Raw genomic sequence first — 19,764 nt, forward strand, 5'->3', positions numbered from 1 at the left:
ATTTACAAGTCAAGGTAAATTGACAGAAATTATATAGTCAAGGTACTAAATTGATACTTTTAAAAGTCAAATGTTGAAATTAACAATGCCCCTATAGTCATGTGACCAAAATTGAAATTTTCTCCTCCTTATATTAGTATTAGTAAGTTGGAGTAAAATGCAAGAAACAACGTGGAAAAGTGTGGTTTGTAGAATTGTAGTACCCAACAACGTTGGCCTAAACCTCAGCCACATATTTTAGAAGCGGAGTAAAGTTCCTTCAACGACACCTTTGACACCAAGTACAAAGGAAAGCATTCGTATGACTTTTATCGTAACGTTATCCTGTTCTGTCTTGCCCGCCCAGACCAGATAGAGCTAAAAAGGAGTTGTGTTGTGATTTCCGAAGCAGATTATCATGGGCACCGTTATCGACTCCCATTTCTTCGCCATAACTGCCATTGTTACCGTAAGCAGCTTTCCAGAGATAAGTATATTATTATGGATACTGGAAGTGGGATAGCATTAATGGGTGGTTGTTTAATTTTCTTGATAGGTGGTTTATCAATTCATCTTCTTCATAGTCACGGCTCTTCTCAAATTCGATAAAGTCACTGACTTTGCAGGTACTGGGATTATTCTCTTTTCTTGGGTTATTTACAGTAAAGCTCGCATTTTTCTTTTACCCCTTGCGAAGGGTGAATTTTCCATGTCCCTCTCTTTATATTCATCTATTTGGCGTAGCAAACTATGTGCCGTTTACTGCTTTTGGCGTGGATTTTGACCAAGCAAATATGTTGAATGCTGGAATTTAGATGATATAAAAAGCTGTTTTTTTCTGGATTTTAACAGGAAGCACAAATTTTGTTATACTTGCCATATTGACCTTGGCTCTGAAGGGTTCATGGCATTTTCGGCAGGTAGGAATATACATGTTTCTAGACAGACAGACAGATAGTCTTATGTCAATGATTGATGAGTGATGAATCATCAGTTTTATCTTTCAGGTGATTTTGTCTGTGCTAGTAGTGATATGGGGTCTTCGGCTTGGACTCTTTCTGTTAATAAGGCAAGGACACCTGATCAATTTTGTTATTGTTATCGTTGTTGTTCTGTTTCAAATGGATATTGGTCCGGTCTGATGCAATAAGTTTGAATAAACTCTGCAGAACATAGGCTTAAGGTTTCGGATCTTTGCTTTTTCTCAGGATAATGCAGTGGGGGGAGGACCGACGTTTTGATGGAAAGCGGGATCAGCTAGGAAGATTGGCAATATTTTGGACATTTCAGGTTATTTTATTCCCACTTTGTCACTGCAAATCTAACTTTACCTCTATTTGATAGATGTTTGGTGGTTACAGAATGACTTTAATTTTTCTCTATTCCACTTAGCAGTGATTTGTTGTTCTTACAGGCAATCTGGGTGTGGACTGTGAGTTTACCTTTAACGGTTGTCAATGCAAGTGACAATCAACCATCTCTTCAAGCTAGAGACATCATTGGCTGGCTTATGTGGGCTTTCGGGATTATAGTTGAGGTTACTGCTGACCAACAGAAGTTGGCATTCAAAAATTCTCCCGAAAATAGGGGAAAATGGTGTGATGTTGGAGTTTGGAAGTACTCTCGTCATCCAAACTACTTTGGTGAGGTGAGATTAGACCATTCTACAATCAGCTAATATTATCAACTAGTTATACCTTCTAATTAACCCAATTAGCTAACAGCTATCAGCTAACAGCCATTTACCAAACAGGGCCCATGTTTTCTTTGTAGTGTGGTATAGAACTCGACTTTTTTCTCCAATATAAAAGAAGCTACTAGTTTTGCTGAGTTTCATATTAAAGTTTCTTGATGCCCATTGCGCTTGTGTTCAGATTGTTCTCTGGTGGGGAATTTTCGTGGCTTCTACTCCTGTGTTAAAAGGCGCCGAATGGCTTGTTGTGTTTAGTCCGGTTTTTATTACCTTGTTGCTGCTTTTTGTTAGTGGTTTACCATTGCTCGAGGTACTTCTTGTCCATTTTCTTGTTATAGTAGCATGGTGGCATAATCTTTATTCCTTTAACATCTGAACCCCCTCCCTCCCATACAGGAATCTGCAGATAAGAAGTATGGAAATCTCCCTGCATATCTGTCCTATAAGAGAGAAACAAGGTCTGGTCTTCTGTTTTCTGCCACAATGTGTTAAATTTATTTATAGCTTGAATTAACAGTGAAGTGTTTTTTTCAGCCCACTCATTCTGCTGCCACCTGCAGTATATGGGAACCTGCCCCAGTGGTTCAAAACGGTGTTCCTCTTCGAATTTCCTTTGTATAGCCGGAATCTACCTCAAGAACTGAGCTGGTAAGCACTTACTTTCACTGGGATTCAATTCTTGTTACCTACTATTGGGCGGAGGCCAGTAAAAGGCCAAGTCTAGCACCCTGGCTCTCGAAAATTAGGAAATAAATTTGCGCTTTCGTTACTAGTTATAACTTTTAGAGTAAGTGGTAAGCGCTTGATCCTAACGCCTGTATGTACCTACCTACTCGCCTTATGGTTTCGTTTTTCTGCAAGCTGTAGAACAAGCTATGGAGGGAATGATGCGGAGATGAAGATGAGTTGAGTGGTTTATGGACTTGATGTATTATGAATGATTCTTTTTTCTGTATTAACAAAGACTGACAGATAGTCATAGCTTATGCCAAAAGTATGTATTGACAATCAATCACACCTTTAAGTGGCAACCACAATTCAAGGATATATATTGTTTCCTGCAATCTATTATATATTTCATGTTGAAAAAGGGTTCATGAATTACATAAGTTTGAGGCTTGGAAGAAAAACACAGACACTAGTGAGGACAAACAAAAATTCATAACGAAAAATAGATAGTTGAGTTCAGTATAGACAGCAATTAGGATTAGGAAGAGGGTGTTTAGTTGGTGAAGTGATTTCATGAATGTTAATGATCTCCTTTTTCCCCTGCAGAAGGTGAGTATGAGTGGTGTTTGGTTCTTCATTCATCTTAGCATCCAAGCTTTTATGGCTCATAATTTCATGAATCTTTGTGATCATCTGCAGGAATGCCTCTTCCACATTCAGATTCTCCATTGCAGACGTTTCGAGGAATAACAGACCCTCTAACTCAGCAACCCTCTGCCCGTCTTCCGTCTTAACTTGTCTTGAATTTCCCAGGTCCGATTTGTTGCCAACCAGAACCACCACCATTTCTGAACTCCCAAACTCCTTCAGTTCCACCAGCCATTTTCTTACGTTCTCGAATGTCGCCCTGCGAGTTATGTCATACACTAGCAGCGCCCCCAGAGCTCCCCGGTAGTATGAACTCGTGATCGCTCTGAATCTGTAAAACATTCTTAATTCTTTAGGTAAAAATCCATCCAAGAAAATGAGGTTTGTATAGTAAATACCTACCTTTCTTGACCAGCAGTGTCCCATATCTGAGCCTTCACAACCTTATCCCCCACCTTAATATTCTTGTAAGCAAACTCCACACCTATGGTGGGCTTAGAATCCAACTGGAAATCATCCTTTGCAAATCTTGAGAGCAGATTGGATTTCCCCACAGCTGAGTCACCAATCAGTACTGCCTTGAACAGATAATCACACTCTTCATCAAATGAATCTGCACCCATATTACTTCCCAACAAAACTCAATCCTTACAATAATATATATATTTACCCTTTGATCTAAATATGGTGGAAAGGAAAATACAAAAAAGAAGAGAAAAAGAAGAAGAAGAAGCTAAGGGAGGCATGGGCTTTATGCTATGATCACATACATAAATGGTTAAGTATGAGTTCATGAAGGCCACCTTTGGAAATGGCTTAGACAGTCCATTGAGTGTCCACCATGTGATATCATTGATAAAGACACTAACCAAACAGGGTAGCTCAAGTGGCAAATAAACTCTCTTTGTGGTGGAGAATTTTGGGATAACTCAGATTCGATTTTCACAAGTGACGATTTCCTTTGGGCCAGCTCCTGTGCCTCCTGAAACAAACGGGGATTAGTTAGGTGGATCTGAACCGTTAAACGGACAGAGAAAGACCCAGACCACCTTGTGGTTTAAAGCACAAAAAAAAAAAAATAAATAAATAAAGACACTATAGGAATTCTTTGAGTATGTCTAGGAAAGGCCCTGTTTTGTTTCTAATGAATAATTATTAGCTTAAACACAGATTTTTAAATTAGGTAGACACCACTTTGTTAACTACTCTCTCAGTGACAACCGCCCCACTGCATTACCCCCCAACTGCCCAACCAAATGCTTCCGTGTGTCAATCATTGCTGTGGTTGATCTGAGTTTCTTGTCACCAGTCTGTCATATTAGCAGAGGGGCCCAAAGCTATTTCAATTGTCAAATGGTAATAGATGGCTTAAGGTTAAAGAGAAGAGACTGATGATGATTAGTAATCCTATTCTTTAACCAGAAAATTGTTGGGATTTGACTGACTGTAGGTGAGGAGATCAGATGTAATCTCTATTTTCATTATTATTTTTTTTTTGAGTCCTTGTTGATTAAAATCTTAAAATCCAGGGAGTTGTTGGTAAAATCTAGAAGTACTGTAAAACATGATATGATACACCAAAATTAACCCACTCTGTACTAGGAGTAAAAGTTACAAGGACCATGAAACAGAAGATGTGTCGACAAAAATGGGTAGATACTCATTCACTGCTTCCATGTGAGGGACTGAATGATTGCTGGTTAGCTATATTTTACTAACATGACATTATTTCCATAAAATCTTTAGTAATACAAATTTTATTTAACATCAGATTACTTGCTCTTAGGAGGGTCATTTGGATGAATTGTAATTGGAGTGATTGTAACAGTTTACGGCTTCGACAATAAATCGAGGCAATTCATCCTATTAATTGCTTTTTGGAGAGTCATTTGGATGAACTGTGGTTGGAGTGATTGGAACAGTTTACCACTTCAAGAATAAATCGAGGCAATGCATCTCATTAATGGCTTTTCAGATGGTCATTTGGATGAATTGCAATTTGAGTGATTGGAACAGCTTACCACTTTGTAGTAAATCGAGCCAATTTATCTCATTACTTGTTTTTTGGAGGATCATTTCGATGAATCATAGTTAGAGTGATTGGAACAGTTTAAGGCTTCAACAACAAATCGAAGCAATTGCTTTTCAAAAGGCCATTTAGATGAATTGCAATTAAGGTCGTTAAAACAATTTACAGTTTTAACAACAAATCAAGACAATTCATCTTATTAATGACTTTCCAAATGGTCATTTGGATGAACTACAAATAGAATGATTGGAGTAGTTCACCACTTCAAAAGTAAAGTTTTAACTAAAGAAATTCGATAAAAGTGATCCAATAATGTGACTTCAATCCTAGCAAAACATGAAAAGTTGAATGGGAAAATTAATTCGTTTTTAGAAAATGGATTCACATGCTGCCATAAGTGTTAACGTTTGTGATTAAGGTAAGGGGAATTATTTAATTAATTAAAAACAACCTAAGAGTAATCAAATACGGAGTAAATGGTTTTTTAGTCATACAAAAGTGCTGACTCAGGATCTTTGACCAATTTTTATAGTTTGTAAAGATGACAAGATCCTGGGTAGGCTTTCACATATATAGAGGAGGGCAGCATGTGGTTTTTTGTCACAAGATTTGTTTGTCTACTACACACAGTACAAAGCCCGTGATTACTAATAAACATTTTGCTACAATAAAAAGAATGTTTGTCATACAAAAAAAGTTGTATTACTCTTAACACTATATTTGGAGTTTCTATATATGAATATATGATGTGGAGAGGTTAGGGATGGCAATGGGTCGGGTGTGGGTCGGGGAGGGCTACATCCATCACCCGACTCACCTTATATTTTCTCCACCCACCCCCACCTCCAACCCGCATCGAGTGGATTTTTTCAGAACCCACCCCCACCCCCACCGAGTGCGGGTGCCCATTACGGGTACCCACCACTTATCATCTTATTATGTTTTTCAAAAAATAATATTTAAATTATTTACACATAATAAAAAAATAAAATCCATTAGTGATACTAAAACATAAATAATGGAAATATTTAAATATAATAACTAAATTGTTAATTTTTAAAAATAAACTTAGTAGTTTTGATATAAAAAATAGTAAAAAGATACACGGAGTTATATAAACTATTATAAATAACTACATACTAGTATTTATTTTACTATTATATATATACACACGCACACATGGTGGGTCGGGTGGGGTTCTAGGCGGGTCTTGTACATAGAACCCAAATCCAACCCGACCCACCGCGGGTTTTCTTTTTTAAGACCCACCCCCGACCCACCACCCACCATCATCCAAAAAAACCCGATCCATGCGGGGTGGATTCGGGTGGATATCCACGGGTCGGATTGAAATTGCCATCCCTAGGAGAGGTATGAGGTATCGAGGTCGTTTATATTAAACTATTGCTACTTTTGGTGTTTGGACTATTATTTATTTTTTACAGTAAGTCTTGCGTGAGATCATCTCACTACATGTAATACTTTTTATAAATGTATAAAAAATATTACAATATTATTTAAAAGTGTTACGCCATTCATGTGAAGCAGTCTCACATAAGACTTAGGCCCTGTTGGTAAATGCCTGTTAGCTGATTGAGTTAATTATAGGGTATAACTAGTTGATAACATTGGATGATTGTAAAAATGTGTTTGGTAAATTAGCTGTTAGCTGATAGCTATTTAGTATAATTTCTTTTCTCAAAAACGTTAATTGAAAAAGTTGCTTTGAACAACTTTTTGAATTTTAGCATTTTGGGGTTAATTTTTTAACCAAAATCAAACAATTAATAATGATCAAATAAGTCAAAAATTTTTACTGATAGACTAATATTTTACCAAACAGGGCCTTACTCTTTTATATTTTGTCTCTAACTATTAATTTTGTTACATTTGATATACAAGTATGATTTGTTGTAACATTTGGTCTTACCAGTCAAATCTCAGGCAAATCACTTGACAAAAACTATACATTTTCTCTCATCCAAGGTTGTTGAGAAGGTAAATTTTTGTAAAATATTAGTGTATATTTATTTGAGTACTACTGACTCTATTACAATGTAATATATGTCCATACATTTTCTCAACATATTGAAGCACAAAAAGCATATGTGACCTTTTATTTGGAAGAATCACAGAAGCGTCATTAAGCTACAAACTATTTGGCCATTAGTGTGTATATATATATATATATATATATATATATATATATATAGATAGATACATTTTCACTTATTATAGCCCCATATGAGAAAAAAATTACATTTAATTTCTTTTCTCATTTGGGGTTATTACAAAAGTAAATTTTAGTAATATTATTATGTATTTAGTTCTGGTGAATAGTTGCCAGAGCTTTGGTCGACAAGATCAAATGTGACAACAAAAGTATAATTGTGTATCAAATATGACAAAATTAGTAGTTGGGTGGCCAAATGTGAAAATAAATACTCTATCCGTCTCATTTTATGTGTCTGGTTCGATTAATGAGACTTGATTGAAGTTTTTTTTTAATTTAATTTTTCATAATATTAAATTTAGTATTAATATACAAAATATATATATTTAGAAACTAAACTAAAAGTTCTATTAAACACAAAAAATAAAATTTAAAAATAAGTAAAAAAATATTAATAGACTAATATCTTATGTACTAGACAACCCGGTACAATTACACGTCATGTGATGTGATTTGGTTGCATTGGATATTGTGAATAGAAAAGTTGATACAAGCCATACAATTAAGGAAAATATTACTCTAACATGGCGTTTATTTCAGTGTAATTCTATTTCTCCCTACCAAACAACGTAACTTAAATTCTTACTTTATTTCACTTTATTATTTTCCCACCAAATTACAATTCCTTTCTCCCTAAATTCCTTTTTTCCAACCAAATGCCCCGTTAGACCAACATTATCAAAGGTTATTTGGGGATAATGTCAAAAAAGTTAATAATGCCAACTGGTCATAGAGGTGAAAGTTTGGAAGAATGATCAGAGATCAAGTCTCACCAGCAGCAGCGCGAGAGGAACCTCTTAAAGTGAGGGAGGCTCACCAGCAGCAGCGCGAGAGGAACCTCTTCCTTGTGAGCAGATATTGCAGAGAAGTGGGAATGGGAATAGATACATTGGCGCCAGTTAGACATGCCTAACACTATTTTTAAATTTATGTATTTATTTATAATAAAAAATATTTTTAATTCAATTCTAAATATATAACATGAGGGACCAAATATGCTACATTATGAACAATTAAAGGGTTATGTTTGTTCAAATCAATTAATAGGGGCTAAATTTCCAAAAGTAAAAACAATTGAGGGGCCAAAAGCGTCATTTTTCCCAATTCTAATATTTGGTATACATGTGGATTGAAATGTAATAAGTAGTATAAAGTTTGAAATGCCCATACTTATTTATTTATTTATTTATTTTTGAAAACATGGCCATACTTATTATTATTATTATTATTATTATTATTATTATTATTATTATTATTATTATTATTATTATTATTATTAATCCTAAATGACCAAATTCAAATTTTGCTTTTGAAAATTTATGTAAAACGTTGTATAAATGAACCCTAGAATTGCATAATGAAAACAATAAAATAGATAAAGGAGTTTCGAGAAAACATATTTGATTGGAATTGGCCTACTAATTGATGTTCTCTGTTAAGAGTAGAAGAAGAAACACGTTATAATCAAAAGAAATGTCAAACATCAATTTTAGGTTAAAAATATAGAGGGGTAATTTTGTCTCAAAGTTACTTTTTATTCTTCCTAAAATCCATGGAATTGAAATACCAAGGGGCACATGGGATTCTAATATTTTCCATGAAAATGAGGGAATTTCAATTCTGCGGAATTGCAATTTCCTCCAACCAAACGAAAGAATTTGCTTGCCTTCGGAATTATGTGGGAATTAAGAGAGAATAGAATTGTAATTCCCTCCAACCAAACGCCCCTAAGAAAATATTACAATAAAGTTACAATATCATATGTTTTGTAAAGTTGTAATTTGTGCTTTAATTTAAAGTACGTAGAAAATTGTATTATAATTCACAGTATTATATATTAAAAAAAAATTCTTATATTATAATGTTTAAATAAAAATGATTTTGGTTTTTGTTTTGAATTCTTCTCTAGTGAATAAAGTAACATGCATTAAAGGAGAAGTTTTTAAAAATAAAATTTGATTGAAGATAGTTGAATTGGAGTTAAAATGATTATTATAATACCAAAAAATCATAATAAAATTATAAATTAAGAGACTAAATTCATACTACAGTCATGATTAAGAGGTTAAAATAATTATGCAAGTTATTGTCAATTTTAGTTTTTTTTTTTATTTAAAAATAAATTCACAGTTATTCTTTTAAAATTTATAAATTGAGAATAAACATCTTATACAAAAACGTTGAATTTAAAATTTTATAATTACAAAGTCAATTGTAAGACTAATATGGCTGAGAGTTTGCCCCATACCCCGCCTTGATTTATTAGACTGGAAATATGTAGAAATCATTGGTTGAAGTCACGAGTTGTAATGACGTAATAAGAACAAAATATTCTTTGTCCTTATCGGTGCTGCAGTTACATTTCGCAAATTATGCTGTGGAAATGTGTTCATCATACGCATGATGAACAAATGAATAGATCCATAATTTCTATGCTGTAGATTTATAATTTTGTTTTTCATTTGTTGTTAACGACGTTTCTCTCTTCGCAATCACATTATTTCGTCTTCACAATATAGAAATTATGAATCTACAGTATAGAAATTATAAATCTACAATATAGATGTTATGAATCTACAGTATAAAAATTATGAATTTGTTGGGTAATATGGTTGCAGAAATTCTCAAAAATAATAATCCTACGAAAAGATTAAAATGATATGGGAAAACAGAAAAACTAAGAAGGAAAAGGTTGAGTGTTTGGGTATAGGTTTAGCACGAGTTCGAACACGAAGTTCTTTTCCTTAAAACCTTATTTGCTACCTCCCACAAGTGCTAGGAGCGTTGTAGCCTAGGTTTCCCATGATAAAACGTGCTTCGATTCCTTGTTTAAGCACCTAAACAAGGAACCCGGCAAACAAAGCAAGAGCAAGAACACTGCTGGATAAAGAAGAGAGTAGAAGCAGAAGTTTTGAAGCTGAAAACTGTACTGGAATTCCTCGTTTCTCACTGTGTAAAAATGCTACTGCTCTACCTCTCTTTATATAGGGATGTTGGAAGGGATAGCATTCAACATGGTCTTTAATTGGTATTAAACCAATTGTATAACACCTGTAACGGTCATCACTAAGTAGGATTAAACTCAGAATTTAAAATTGGAATTAAAACAGTATTAATTCCGTAACAGATGAGTTTAATCTGTTCAACAGGTTGAACTTTCGGGTTTAAGACCGTTGGGGTGTAGGTTCACACGAGAGCACACGGACCAGGCAACACGAGAGTACATCTCTACCGAAGTTAGGCATAACTTAGCCCGCAAGGCCCCGTTGGGGTGTAGGTTCACACGAGAGCACACGGACCAGGCAACACGAGAGTACATCTCTACCGAAGTTAGGCATAACTTAGCCCGCAAGACCAGCCCATTTCCGGACGACATTCATGCCCGCGGGTGTCGGCGCACGCGAGCTCGGACTTGAATCAAGCCTTTTTGATGTCCTCTAGTTGGATCAAGCCTTCATGCTACAGGTGTTCAAGATTTGGTATTAACTCAACTAATTGCCTGAATTCAATAAATTTGATTAATTGATTCATAACTAAATTAGTTAACTTATTAATTATATAATTTTATGAATTTTGGTTTTTGATTAATTTGATTTGAAATTTTATTTAACCTGAATTAATTGAATGATTAACTTAATTTTAACTTGTTTTTCATTATTATTATATTGTTGATTGTTGATTGTTGATGTTGTTGCATGTCAAAAAGAAAACTTGAAATAGACTACATGAATTAGGAGGTGGTTGAAGTCTAAATGCTCCAATAATAATAATCAAAATAAGTAAATATAGTTTTAGTCCAAAGATCATCTATCCTTCTGATCTAGATCGGAAGGCTAGTTCAAATTAATCCAAGAAAAGTTTGCCTGGTTTTTATAGGAGTAAGAAATTGTTGAGAAAAATCCCCGACAATATAATGAAAATCATAAGAGTAATACAGTGCACAAATATGAGATAACACAATAGCTCAAAAATAAATGTCCAATAAGATTTATGTGGAAAATTCTAAAATCACGGGAAAAACCATATAGACCACCACCAATAAAATATTTCATTATAACTACCACACGAGCCAAACATCCAAAAATCTTCAAATACAACAACTCTAGGCCAAAGACTTCTATTCCACAGACCTAAAAAGGAAAATACTAACTTGTATTTAAAATACTCAACCACTACAAGCAAGGTAAAAAAAGATACAAATATTAGAAGAATATCCAAAAGATGTCTGAAGCAAATAAGCTGATGATGAAAAAACACCCAAGAAGTTGACAAACCTCAGAGCAAACCACCAAACATGTGACAAGATGCTGCCGAACACAAACTGCCGCAAAAGCAAAAGAAAATTGATTTTATTTTCACTACTCTTTGCCGTTCTTGCGCTGCTGCTGTCTTCCCTTCTCTCTGCCGAATACAACACATATATATAATTAGGGGTGTGCATCGGACGGTTCGGTTCGGTTCGGGGTGTGGTTTGCCTAAACCGTGCGGATTTCGGTTTGGGAATTGTATAACCGAACCTTTCATTTTATTTATATTATCTTTCGGGTTCTTATGTTTTCGGGTTCGGTCGGGTTGGTCGGATATCCGACTCGTGTTCGGGTAATGCTAAATTGATATAAGAGATAAAATGTTCTAACTTAGAGTAATAAAACTAAAAATGTAAACCAATTCAATTCAAGACAAAATGCCTTAATGCCATACAAAAAACCTTAAAACCATAAAAAGTTAATGATTTACAGTTTGACAGATTACACTTCACAAAAAAACCAGAATTACAGATTTACAAATTCACAAAAAGCTATGTTGAATTCTTGATTCCTGATCACAATAAGCCATGTTGATTCCTCATTCCTGATCACAAAAAGCCATCCTGATTCCTGAATCTTGATTCCTAAACTAAATCTGTAAATCTGTAATACTCCTAGTGTAGTAGTGTTCTAGACTGCTATTCTTCTTCCTGTTAAAACTTAGTGCAATTTAGTAAAGGAAACAAACAACTGAAACAAGTGAAACAACTAAACAATTAAAAAAACAATAAGTCAATAATATTAAGGGCTCAGTAAGCATATTTGTCCATATCAATGTATGGATTAAGGGCAAATTGCTTCAAATGTTCAACAAGTGAACATTGAGCAACATACCAGCTTAATCCTTATTTCAGATCTTTGGTGGAAGCTTTCATCATTGCCAATTTGCCAAAATATATCAAAAACTCATGTGAAGACATTAACATAATTACAGATTAACAGTAATGCAAAACTGCAAAAGGCAGCAACCTTACTTACTCTTACAAGTTAGTAAGTTACCAAGCCTTTACTTACTCATCAAGGGAAGCAACTTAAAGTCACCACTCACCAAGTTTCATTGCCTTAACATTAGAATATAAAGTCAGTAGAATAGTTGAATACAAGATTAAGATATTAATATATGATATAAAGTATAGAGATTGGAGAAGACCATTACAGGAATAGTTGGTAGTGTAGTTCCACAAGTCCTCCCACCAGATGCACTTCCACCATCAACACTAAATTCTGCAATTAAATCAAAGAAGAAGAAGCTTGTTAGAATTCAATTGAATGAACACTTAAATTGAATGATTGAAATAATACATTATTTTACCTTTCTCAAATCTTTCTAATTCTTCTAGATTTTCTTCAATTGAAATGGGGGTATTTGGCAGCCTAAGCCAATCCTGGGTACATACCAAGGCTTCCACAATTTTAGGAGTTAAAGAACTCCTAAAAGGATCTAAAACCCTCCCAGATGTACTAAAGGCAGATTCTGAGGCAACAGTTGAGATAGGAATAGCTAAGATATCCCTAGCAATCTTTGAAAGGATAGGAAACCTTGCAGAATTGACCTTCCACCATCGCAGTATATCAAATGATCCTTCATCTTCAGTTATTGCCTCACTCAAATAATATTCCAACTCAGTTTTTTTCCTCCCACCAGTTTCCATTCTTTGTTTCTTAATTTGGGCCTTCAATAGATGTTGTGGCCTCCCAACAGGGGCAGAAACAGACTCAACATTAGGATTAACAGATGCTACAGAACCAGAACCAGAAGCTGGGACAACAGATGGGCTATAACTCACAGCATAATCATCATACAATTCATTCAAACCAGCCAACAATTTGTCAAGGTAATCTTTTCCTTTTTGCTCACCATACATATGAACTAATTGAGTTGGCATATATTCTAACTTGTCCCTGGGATCTAAAATGTTTGCAAAGAAAATCATATAATTCATTTTGTCAATATCACCCCAATATTTTTCAAATTTTGCTTTCATGTTAGCCCCCATTAGTTTCACAGCCCCATCAGCTTCCACCATTTCATTCAAGATACAATACAGGTAAGAAATTTCAGAGAAAAATGTGTTAGCTGTCACATATAGTGACCCTGAAATTCTGATAGTCATCTCATAGAAACATTTCAACAGCTTAACCAAGTTGTTCACTGACTCCCAATCCAGAGAAGTAGGAATAGAATCACCCAGATCAGATTTGAAAGAGTTATCACTGTATTCATAGTCATCAAATACTTTCTGGTAGATCAAAGCAGATTGTAACATCAAATATGTGGAATTCCACCTTGTTGGCACATCAAGACACAAGGATGTTTTTTGCTCAATTCCACTATACTCTGCCAAGTCCCTAAACTTCTTCAACCTTGAAGGAGAACTTCTGACATATCTAACAACCTCCCTAACCCTCTTAACAGCAATATCACATTGTTTTAGACCATCTTGTACCACCAAGTTCAGAATATGAGCAATGCATCTCATGTGAAGATATTTACTCTTCACAGTAGATGATCCCCATGACAACACTTTCCTTTTTAAAAAACCAAGTGCAACATCATTTGATGAAGCATTATCTACTGTCACAGTAAAAACATTCCTAAGCCCCCACTCTATCAAACAACTTTCAAGTGCTTTTGCAATATACTCACCCTTATGTGATGTAACAGGGACAAAAGAGATAATTTTTTTATGCAGCTTCCACTCCTCATCTATAAAATGTGCAGTTACAACCATATAGTTTATCCTCTGAATAGATGTCCAAGAGTCAGTTGTAATACTGACTCTTTGAGTGTTTCCCCTAAACAAGCACTTCAAGTTCAATTTTTCTTCTTCATAAATGACATTGATATCCCTACTGATTGTCCACCTAGATAGAATTTTAAACCTAGGACAAGCCACTGCAATGAACCTCCTAAACCCTTGCCCCTCAACAAATATAAAGGGAAGTTCATCTATGATAATCATTTCTACCAAGGCTCTCCTAATGGTTTCCTGATTAAATACCCAAGTCCCCAACTCTCCCACAGTTGGTTCAGATGCATCACTAGTAGCAACAGCTTGAAATGTTAGAAGGGACTGCCTAGTATCTTTAGAGTGAGGGTTTTTCATACAGCTAACCATGTGGTTCCTTAAAGATGTAGTACCATGTTTTTTTGATTGACATTGATACACTTTTGCACAGTAGATACACTTTGCTTCAACAGTAACATTACTACTATCAGTAATCTTTACAAAATGATCCCAAACTCTTGATCTGGATTCAACCACTTTCCTTTTCTTTGCAGGAACTGCAGCAGTAGGGAGCACAGTCTGTTGAGTAATTGTGTCAACAGTTTGGGCTTCCACTGCTGTTGCTCCTTGAGAAGAAGAATTGGGAGGTTCACAACCAGAACTAGGTATACTGATATTGTCCATCTATAAACTGTGGAACATAATCAGTACACATAGTAGGAGATAGGAAATCATAATACACATAACATATTAACATTTAACACTTAACATATTTCCAACTCCATATTTCCATTAGGCATTCATCAAACATTCAAACTATCAAAGAGACAAAGACATCAAAAAGACTCTCATCTCTGAATGCTAATCATCTATGGACTATGGACAACAGTCACAACACAGGCAGTTAGGCAATATATATAGCTTCCACATTTCATCAAACATTCAAAGTATCAAAGACAACCACTATACTGTCATGTCTCATCTCTGAATGCTCATCATATGGACTATGGAGTATGGACAACAGTCACAACACATAGGCAGTTAGGCAATATATATATAGCTTCCACATTTCATCAAACATTCAAACTATCAAAGACAACCACTATACTGTCATAGTGTCATATAGCTTCCACATTTCACAGGCAATAAATATCATAATATTTAAGGTTCCTCAATCCATAAACAAGAAAGACAACAGAGTCACAAATCATAACAGTTTCATATATTCATAATATATCACATTATCACAACTAACAAGTTCACAAGAATCACAAATGACAAATCATAAGTAAGGTTGGAGATTTACTTCTTTTCTCACACAAATTACCCTGAGAACAAGGGCCTTCAAGAGTTCAAGCAACGTCCAGGCCTCCAGCTGTCCACAAGTGAGTCAGTCAACAACCGAACAAAGCCTCCACCACACAGCTTCCACCACAGTCTCACAAAGAGTCAAAGAGAACACCAGAACAGCTGAGAGCCTAAGACGGTGAGACCCCAGAGAATATCGAAGAGAGAATCAGAGAAAGGACTTCTACCGGACTATCAGAAATCTCAGAGATAGAGATTTGAGACTTGAGAGAACTCAGAGAAAAGGCTTCCACCGGAGAATCGGAGATTCTCAGTCTCAACTCTCAAAGATTGAGAGCTGAGAGTTGAGAGAACGGGAGAACTGAGAAACCCTAGGTTGAGAGTCGAGAGAGAAATCAGAGAATGGTCTATGAGAGACTGAGACTCAAGGCTGCGCAGCGTACAAAGGAGCGTATATATAAACGAGGGACACGACGCCGTTTAATACACATCCATTCTAACCCTAGGCTACATCGGGTAGTCGGACGGTTCGGGTAAGCATACACGAGACCCAAACCGACTTCAATAAACCGTTCAAATTGCCGGTCTGGTTCGGTTCTATTATGTCGGGCTCCGGTTCGGTTCGACAGGGTGGTTTTACCCGAATGGGTCGGGTTGACCCGACGGGTTTGTCGGTTTTGCACACCCCTATATATAATTGGGGGAGCGTTATGCTGTGCATCCGTGTGCACCATGCATGGTGCACACAAATACAAAAACGACATCGTTTTGATGTTGACTTTAAAAAAAAAATTTCATAACTTCATAACTATAAATCCAGAATTGCATAAATACACATCCATAACTTTATAACTACACATCCATAACTTCATAACTATACATCCAGAATTGCATAACTATACATCCATAACTTCATAACTATAAATCTAGAATTGCATAGCTACACCATGCATAATTACACATCCATAACTTCATAACTATAAATTCATAATTGCATAACTACACATCCATAATTTCATAACTGATTTTTTTTTTTTTTTTTTTTAAGTGAGACTCGCATTTTGAGTCAAAATAACGTCATTTTTGTATTCGTGTACATCATGCATAGTGCACACGGATGCACGGCATAATTTGCCATAATTGGGAGAAGGAATTGAAAAAAGGAATTGTGTTTCCTTTTCTCAACATGCCGCCCCAACTTAATCTCCATAACATTCCGTAATACATAATACATAATAATATATAAATAGGGAATGAAGAATAAAAAGGAAGTTTTTTTCCTAATATTATATATATATATATATATATATATATATATATATATAATAATAATAATAATAATAATAATAATAATAATAATAATAATAATAATAATAATAATAATAATTAGGGCACAAGATGAGCAAATTATATTGTGCATCCGTATGCACCATGCATGGTGCATACGGATGCAAAAACGACGTCGTTTTATTAAAAATGCGCGTCTCATTTAAAAAAAAAAAAACAAATTCAGTTTCGATTTTAGTAATTTTGTTGGATATCATGTATCAAGTAGCAATATTCTTCTTCAAATGATGACTATTTTATGAAATATGTGTGATGGCAAAAACTTATTCTATGACTATTGTACAAAATTCAAAATTGGCCACTTCTTGTTAGGGACATTTAGTTTTACATGCTATTTTTTTTATTAATCAAAATCTAACACACTATATATCATGATTAATCCCACTTACAACTAGTGCATGGTGTAGAATCAAACAATTCCCATCTATGAATTTTTTCCATTGTGTAGTCTATATTTCTATATTGCTACCATAGCATTTCTATAGGCCCTCAAAAACAAAACCAAGTACATACAACACACACACATATGTATGTATAATGTTTAATTGTTCTAATTTTCTTATGCATTTATTGGTCAATTTTTGGTTACTATTGCTTTAATTGTGTTTTAAACGGCCAATTATATCATAAAGTATGTAAAGAGAGGCTTATGGAAGCATTATTGTTTTGTATGAAAAAAGGACAAATCCAAGGGCAAAATGGAGAACAAGGAGCAAAATAAGAGGAAAGCTAAAATGATGTCATCACGAAAAGGCATTACATGCATTACATGTAACTGCAGCTTGTGAGGAAAACTTAAGAATGGTCTTCTTTAATATCACGAGGCTCTGTTACACGTAGCTTGAGCTCGTGATGGAAACTTCAAAGAAGTGATTTTTGCTACCACAAGCTATCATATGTTAGAAAAACACTTGGTCTAGTAAAAGGAACCTGAGAACCAGAAAACAAAGGGAATACTTGATCACAAACTTCAGGCATTTAAGACACACTATCCTAAAAGTTCCTAATTTCCCTTAGCAAGAAATAAGGGTAAACAAATTAGAACTTTTGAGATTCAAGAAGAATGTAAAACTATTTAGGTTGCTTTTCTAAAAATTTTGCCAATGTAGTAACTTGAAGTTTTTGTCTAGGAAAAAATTCTTTCGTAAGTACTGCAGTTACTTAGTCAAGAGAAAAATACACTCATAACCAGGATGTGTTGGCAATTGATGGACGATTATTTTATACTCATCATCAAACATCTCTTCTTCAACTCTCTTAACAACTAGATTAATGAAGAGAGTTATTGGAGTTTTTTGTAACTTCCACAATCATTATTCTCATATGGTCCACAATATCAAAATATTATTTATGCTTCCAGTAGACATGTCTAAATTAATATATTCAATCATTTACTCTATAAATATCCAAAATCATCACATGTGACAAGGTGGCATGAAGAAAACTTCATCAAGGTGGTCAAGGATGTCACGAGACGCCATTACACGTGAGAAGGCCTCGTGAAGTAGCAGCTTCCTGAGAATATAAATAGGGAGAGTTAGATTTTATTTGGGAGTTCCTTTTTCATTAGATTCTTAGACATTAGTTAGTTACTCTCTAGTAAAATTCAACTTCCAATTTCTTTAGAACCCTAGAATTTAATTTTCAATCTCAATTTCAATTACATTGCAATCTCAATTCAAAGTCCTAGTTAGTTTCAGTTTCCTTTTTATTATGGAACAAGGATTACATATTGGTTTTACTTTCATCAACTAGATAAGTCAATTTGAATTTTATTCATTGCAATTTCCTTATTTGTTTTCTATACTTGATTTACTAATTGATGCTTGTTATGGATTGATACACTGATCTTGAATTCCTTGTTATTTCCTTTGTGATTATGAGTCAGTAATGGCCTTTTAAGAGAGATCGGGATGTAGATTAGATTCAGGGAGATGTGACGTTGAATTGGTTGAGTAAGGGAGATGACACTTGGCTTTGATGATGTTGATTAACGTGATTAAGTTCTAGTTAGGAAGTGATTACTTAATCTAAACTTAAGGGGTTAATTAACATTATTTCGCCTTTGAAAAAAGAGGACAATGAGATGTCAAGATCAAGGTGTTTGGTGAAATGCATCTTAGCCGCTTATGAGTCATGAGAATGTCCTTAACTGCTCTAAGATTGTGGAATGACATTGAGGATGGTTCCTCCCAATTATAAGGCATTCATTATCAAGCCAATTGACTTTTTATCTGATTCCCGATTTGGTTTCATTACATAGACTTAATCCTAGTTCGTATTCCTTTTTCCTTTCTTATCATTGTTATTCTTTATTTGTCTTTGATACTTGGATCAACTATTCCCTTAATTAATGGTTGATGATTTTAGTATAGAAATGGGTTCTCGTGCGGTTGGCCTTCTCGGGTGTGGTTGTGCGATTGTTAAGGTGCGAGGTTTGTGTACTTAAGGTGCGTTGTTTTCTTCTTAAGGTGCCTAATTTGTATGCTTATGGTGCGTGAGTTTTGAAACTTAAGGTGCACCAATTTAAAACCTTAGGTGCATAGTTGTGTTCTTAAGGTGCGAGGTTTATGTACTTAAGGTACGCGAGTTTCCTTCTTAAGGTGCGTGATTTGTATGCTTAAGGTGTGTGACTTGTTGAAACTTAAGGTGCGCCATTTTAAAACCTTAGGTGCGTGATTTGTGTTCTTAAGGTGCGTGATTGGTGTACTTAAGGTGCGTAGGCCTAAAGCTTTAGGTGCGCATGGGTTGTGTACTTAAGGTGCGCCATGTTAATGTTTAAGGTGCGTCAATCGCACAACCACACGGAAAGCCATCACCTG

The 19,764-nt window shown here is 34.9% G+C and overlaps 3 protein-coding genes across 6 annotated transcripts; 1 reads left to right on the top strand and 2 right to left on the bottom strand.

The window, feature by feature from the left end:
* The first annotated feature begins 248 nt into the window (after nt 1-248).
* LOC109150249 lies at nt 249-3,127 on the top strand. 4 transcript variants are annotated; one of them, XR_002049120.1, is made up of 11 exons: nt 249-448; nt 536-605; nt 832-899; nt 987-1,048; nt 1,188-1,269; nt 1,394-1,627; nt 1,854-1,982; nt 2,069-2,130; nt 2,207-2,320; nt 2,534-2,666; nt 3,041-3,127. XR_002049120.1 is itself a non-coding variant. In XM_019298170.1 (10 exons), the coding sequence occupies exons 1-10, from the start codon at nt 398-400 to the stop codon at nt 2,580-2,582; spliced, it is 921 nt and encodes a 306-aa protein (XP_019153715.1). In that variant the 5' UTR covers nt 249-397; the 3' UTR covers nt 2,583-2,754. The 4 variants fall into 4 exon arrangements, 2 of the variants coding, with proteins under 2 accessions (XP_019153715.1, XP_019153716.1); XR_002049119.1 differs by lacking the exon at nt 3,041-3,127 and adding an exon at nt 2,682-2,738 and having other exon boundaries at nt 2,534-2,645; XM_019298170.1 differs by lacking the exon at nt 3,041-3,127 and having other exon boundaries at nt 2,534-2,754.
* LOC109150251 (ras-related protein RABA6b) lies at nt 2,727-3,717 on the bottom strand. Its single transcript, XM_019298172.1, has 2 exons — nt 3,392-3,717; nt 2,727-3,320 (listed from the first exon to the last, which is right to left on the bottom strand). The coding sequence occupies exons 1-2, from the start codon at nt 3,610-3,612 to the stop codon at nt 2,858-2,860; spliced, it is 684 nt and encodes a 227-aa protein (XP_019153717.1). The 5' UTR covers nt 3,613-3,717; the 3' UTR covers nt 2,727-2,857.
* Nucleotides 3,718-12,595: 8,878 nt separating this feature from the next.
* Nucleotides 12,596-14,971, bottom strand: LOC109150219 (zinc finger BED domain-containing protein RICESLEEPER 2-like). Its single transcript, XM_019298135.1, has 3 exons — nt 12,871-14,971; nt 12,715-12,782; nt 12,596-12,619 (listed from the first exon to the last, which is right to left on the bottom strand). Exons 1-3 carry the CDS (start codon nt 14,969-14,971, stop codon nt 12,596-12,598), a joined length of 2,193 nt encoding a protein of 730 aa, XP_019153680.1.
* Between the last annotated feature and the right edge of the window lie 4,793 nt (nt 14,972-19,764).

The sequence above is a fragment of the Ipomoea nil genome, unplaced genomic scaffold (genome assembly GCF_001879475.1).
Source record: "Ipomoea nil cultivar Tokyo-kokei standard unplaced genomic scaffold, Asagao_1.1 scaffold2219, whole genome shotgun sequence".
Classification (NCBI taxonomy): domain Eukaryota; kingdom Viridiplantae; phylum Streptophyta; class Magnoliopsida; order Solanales; family Convolvulaceae; genus Ipomoea; species Ipomoea nil.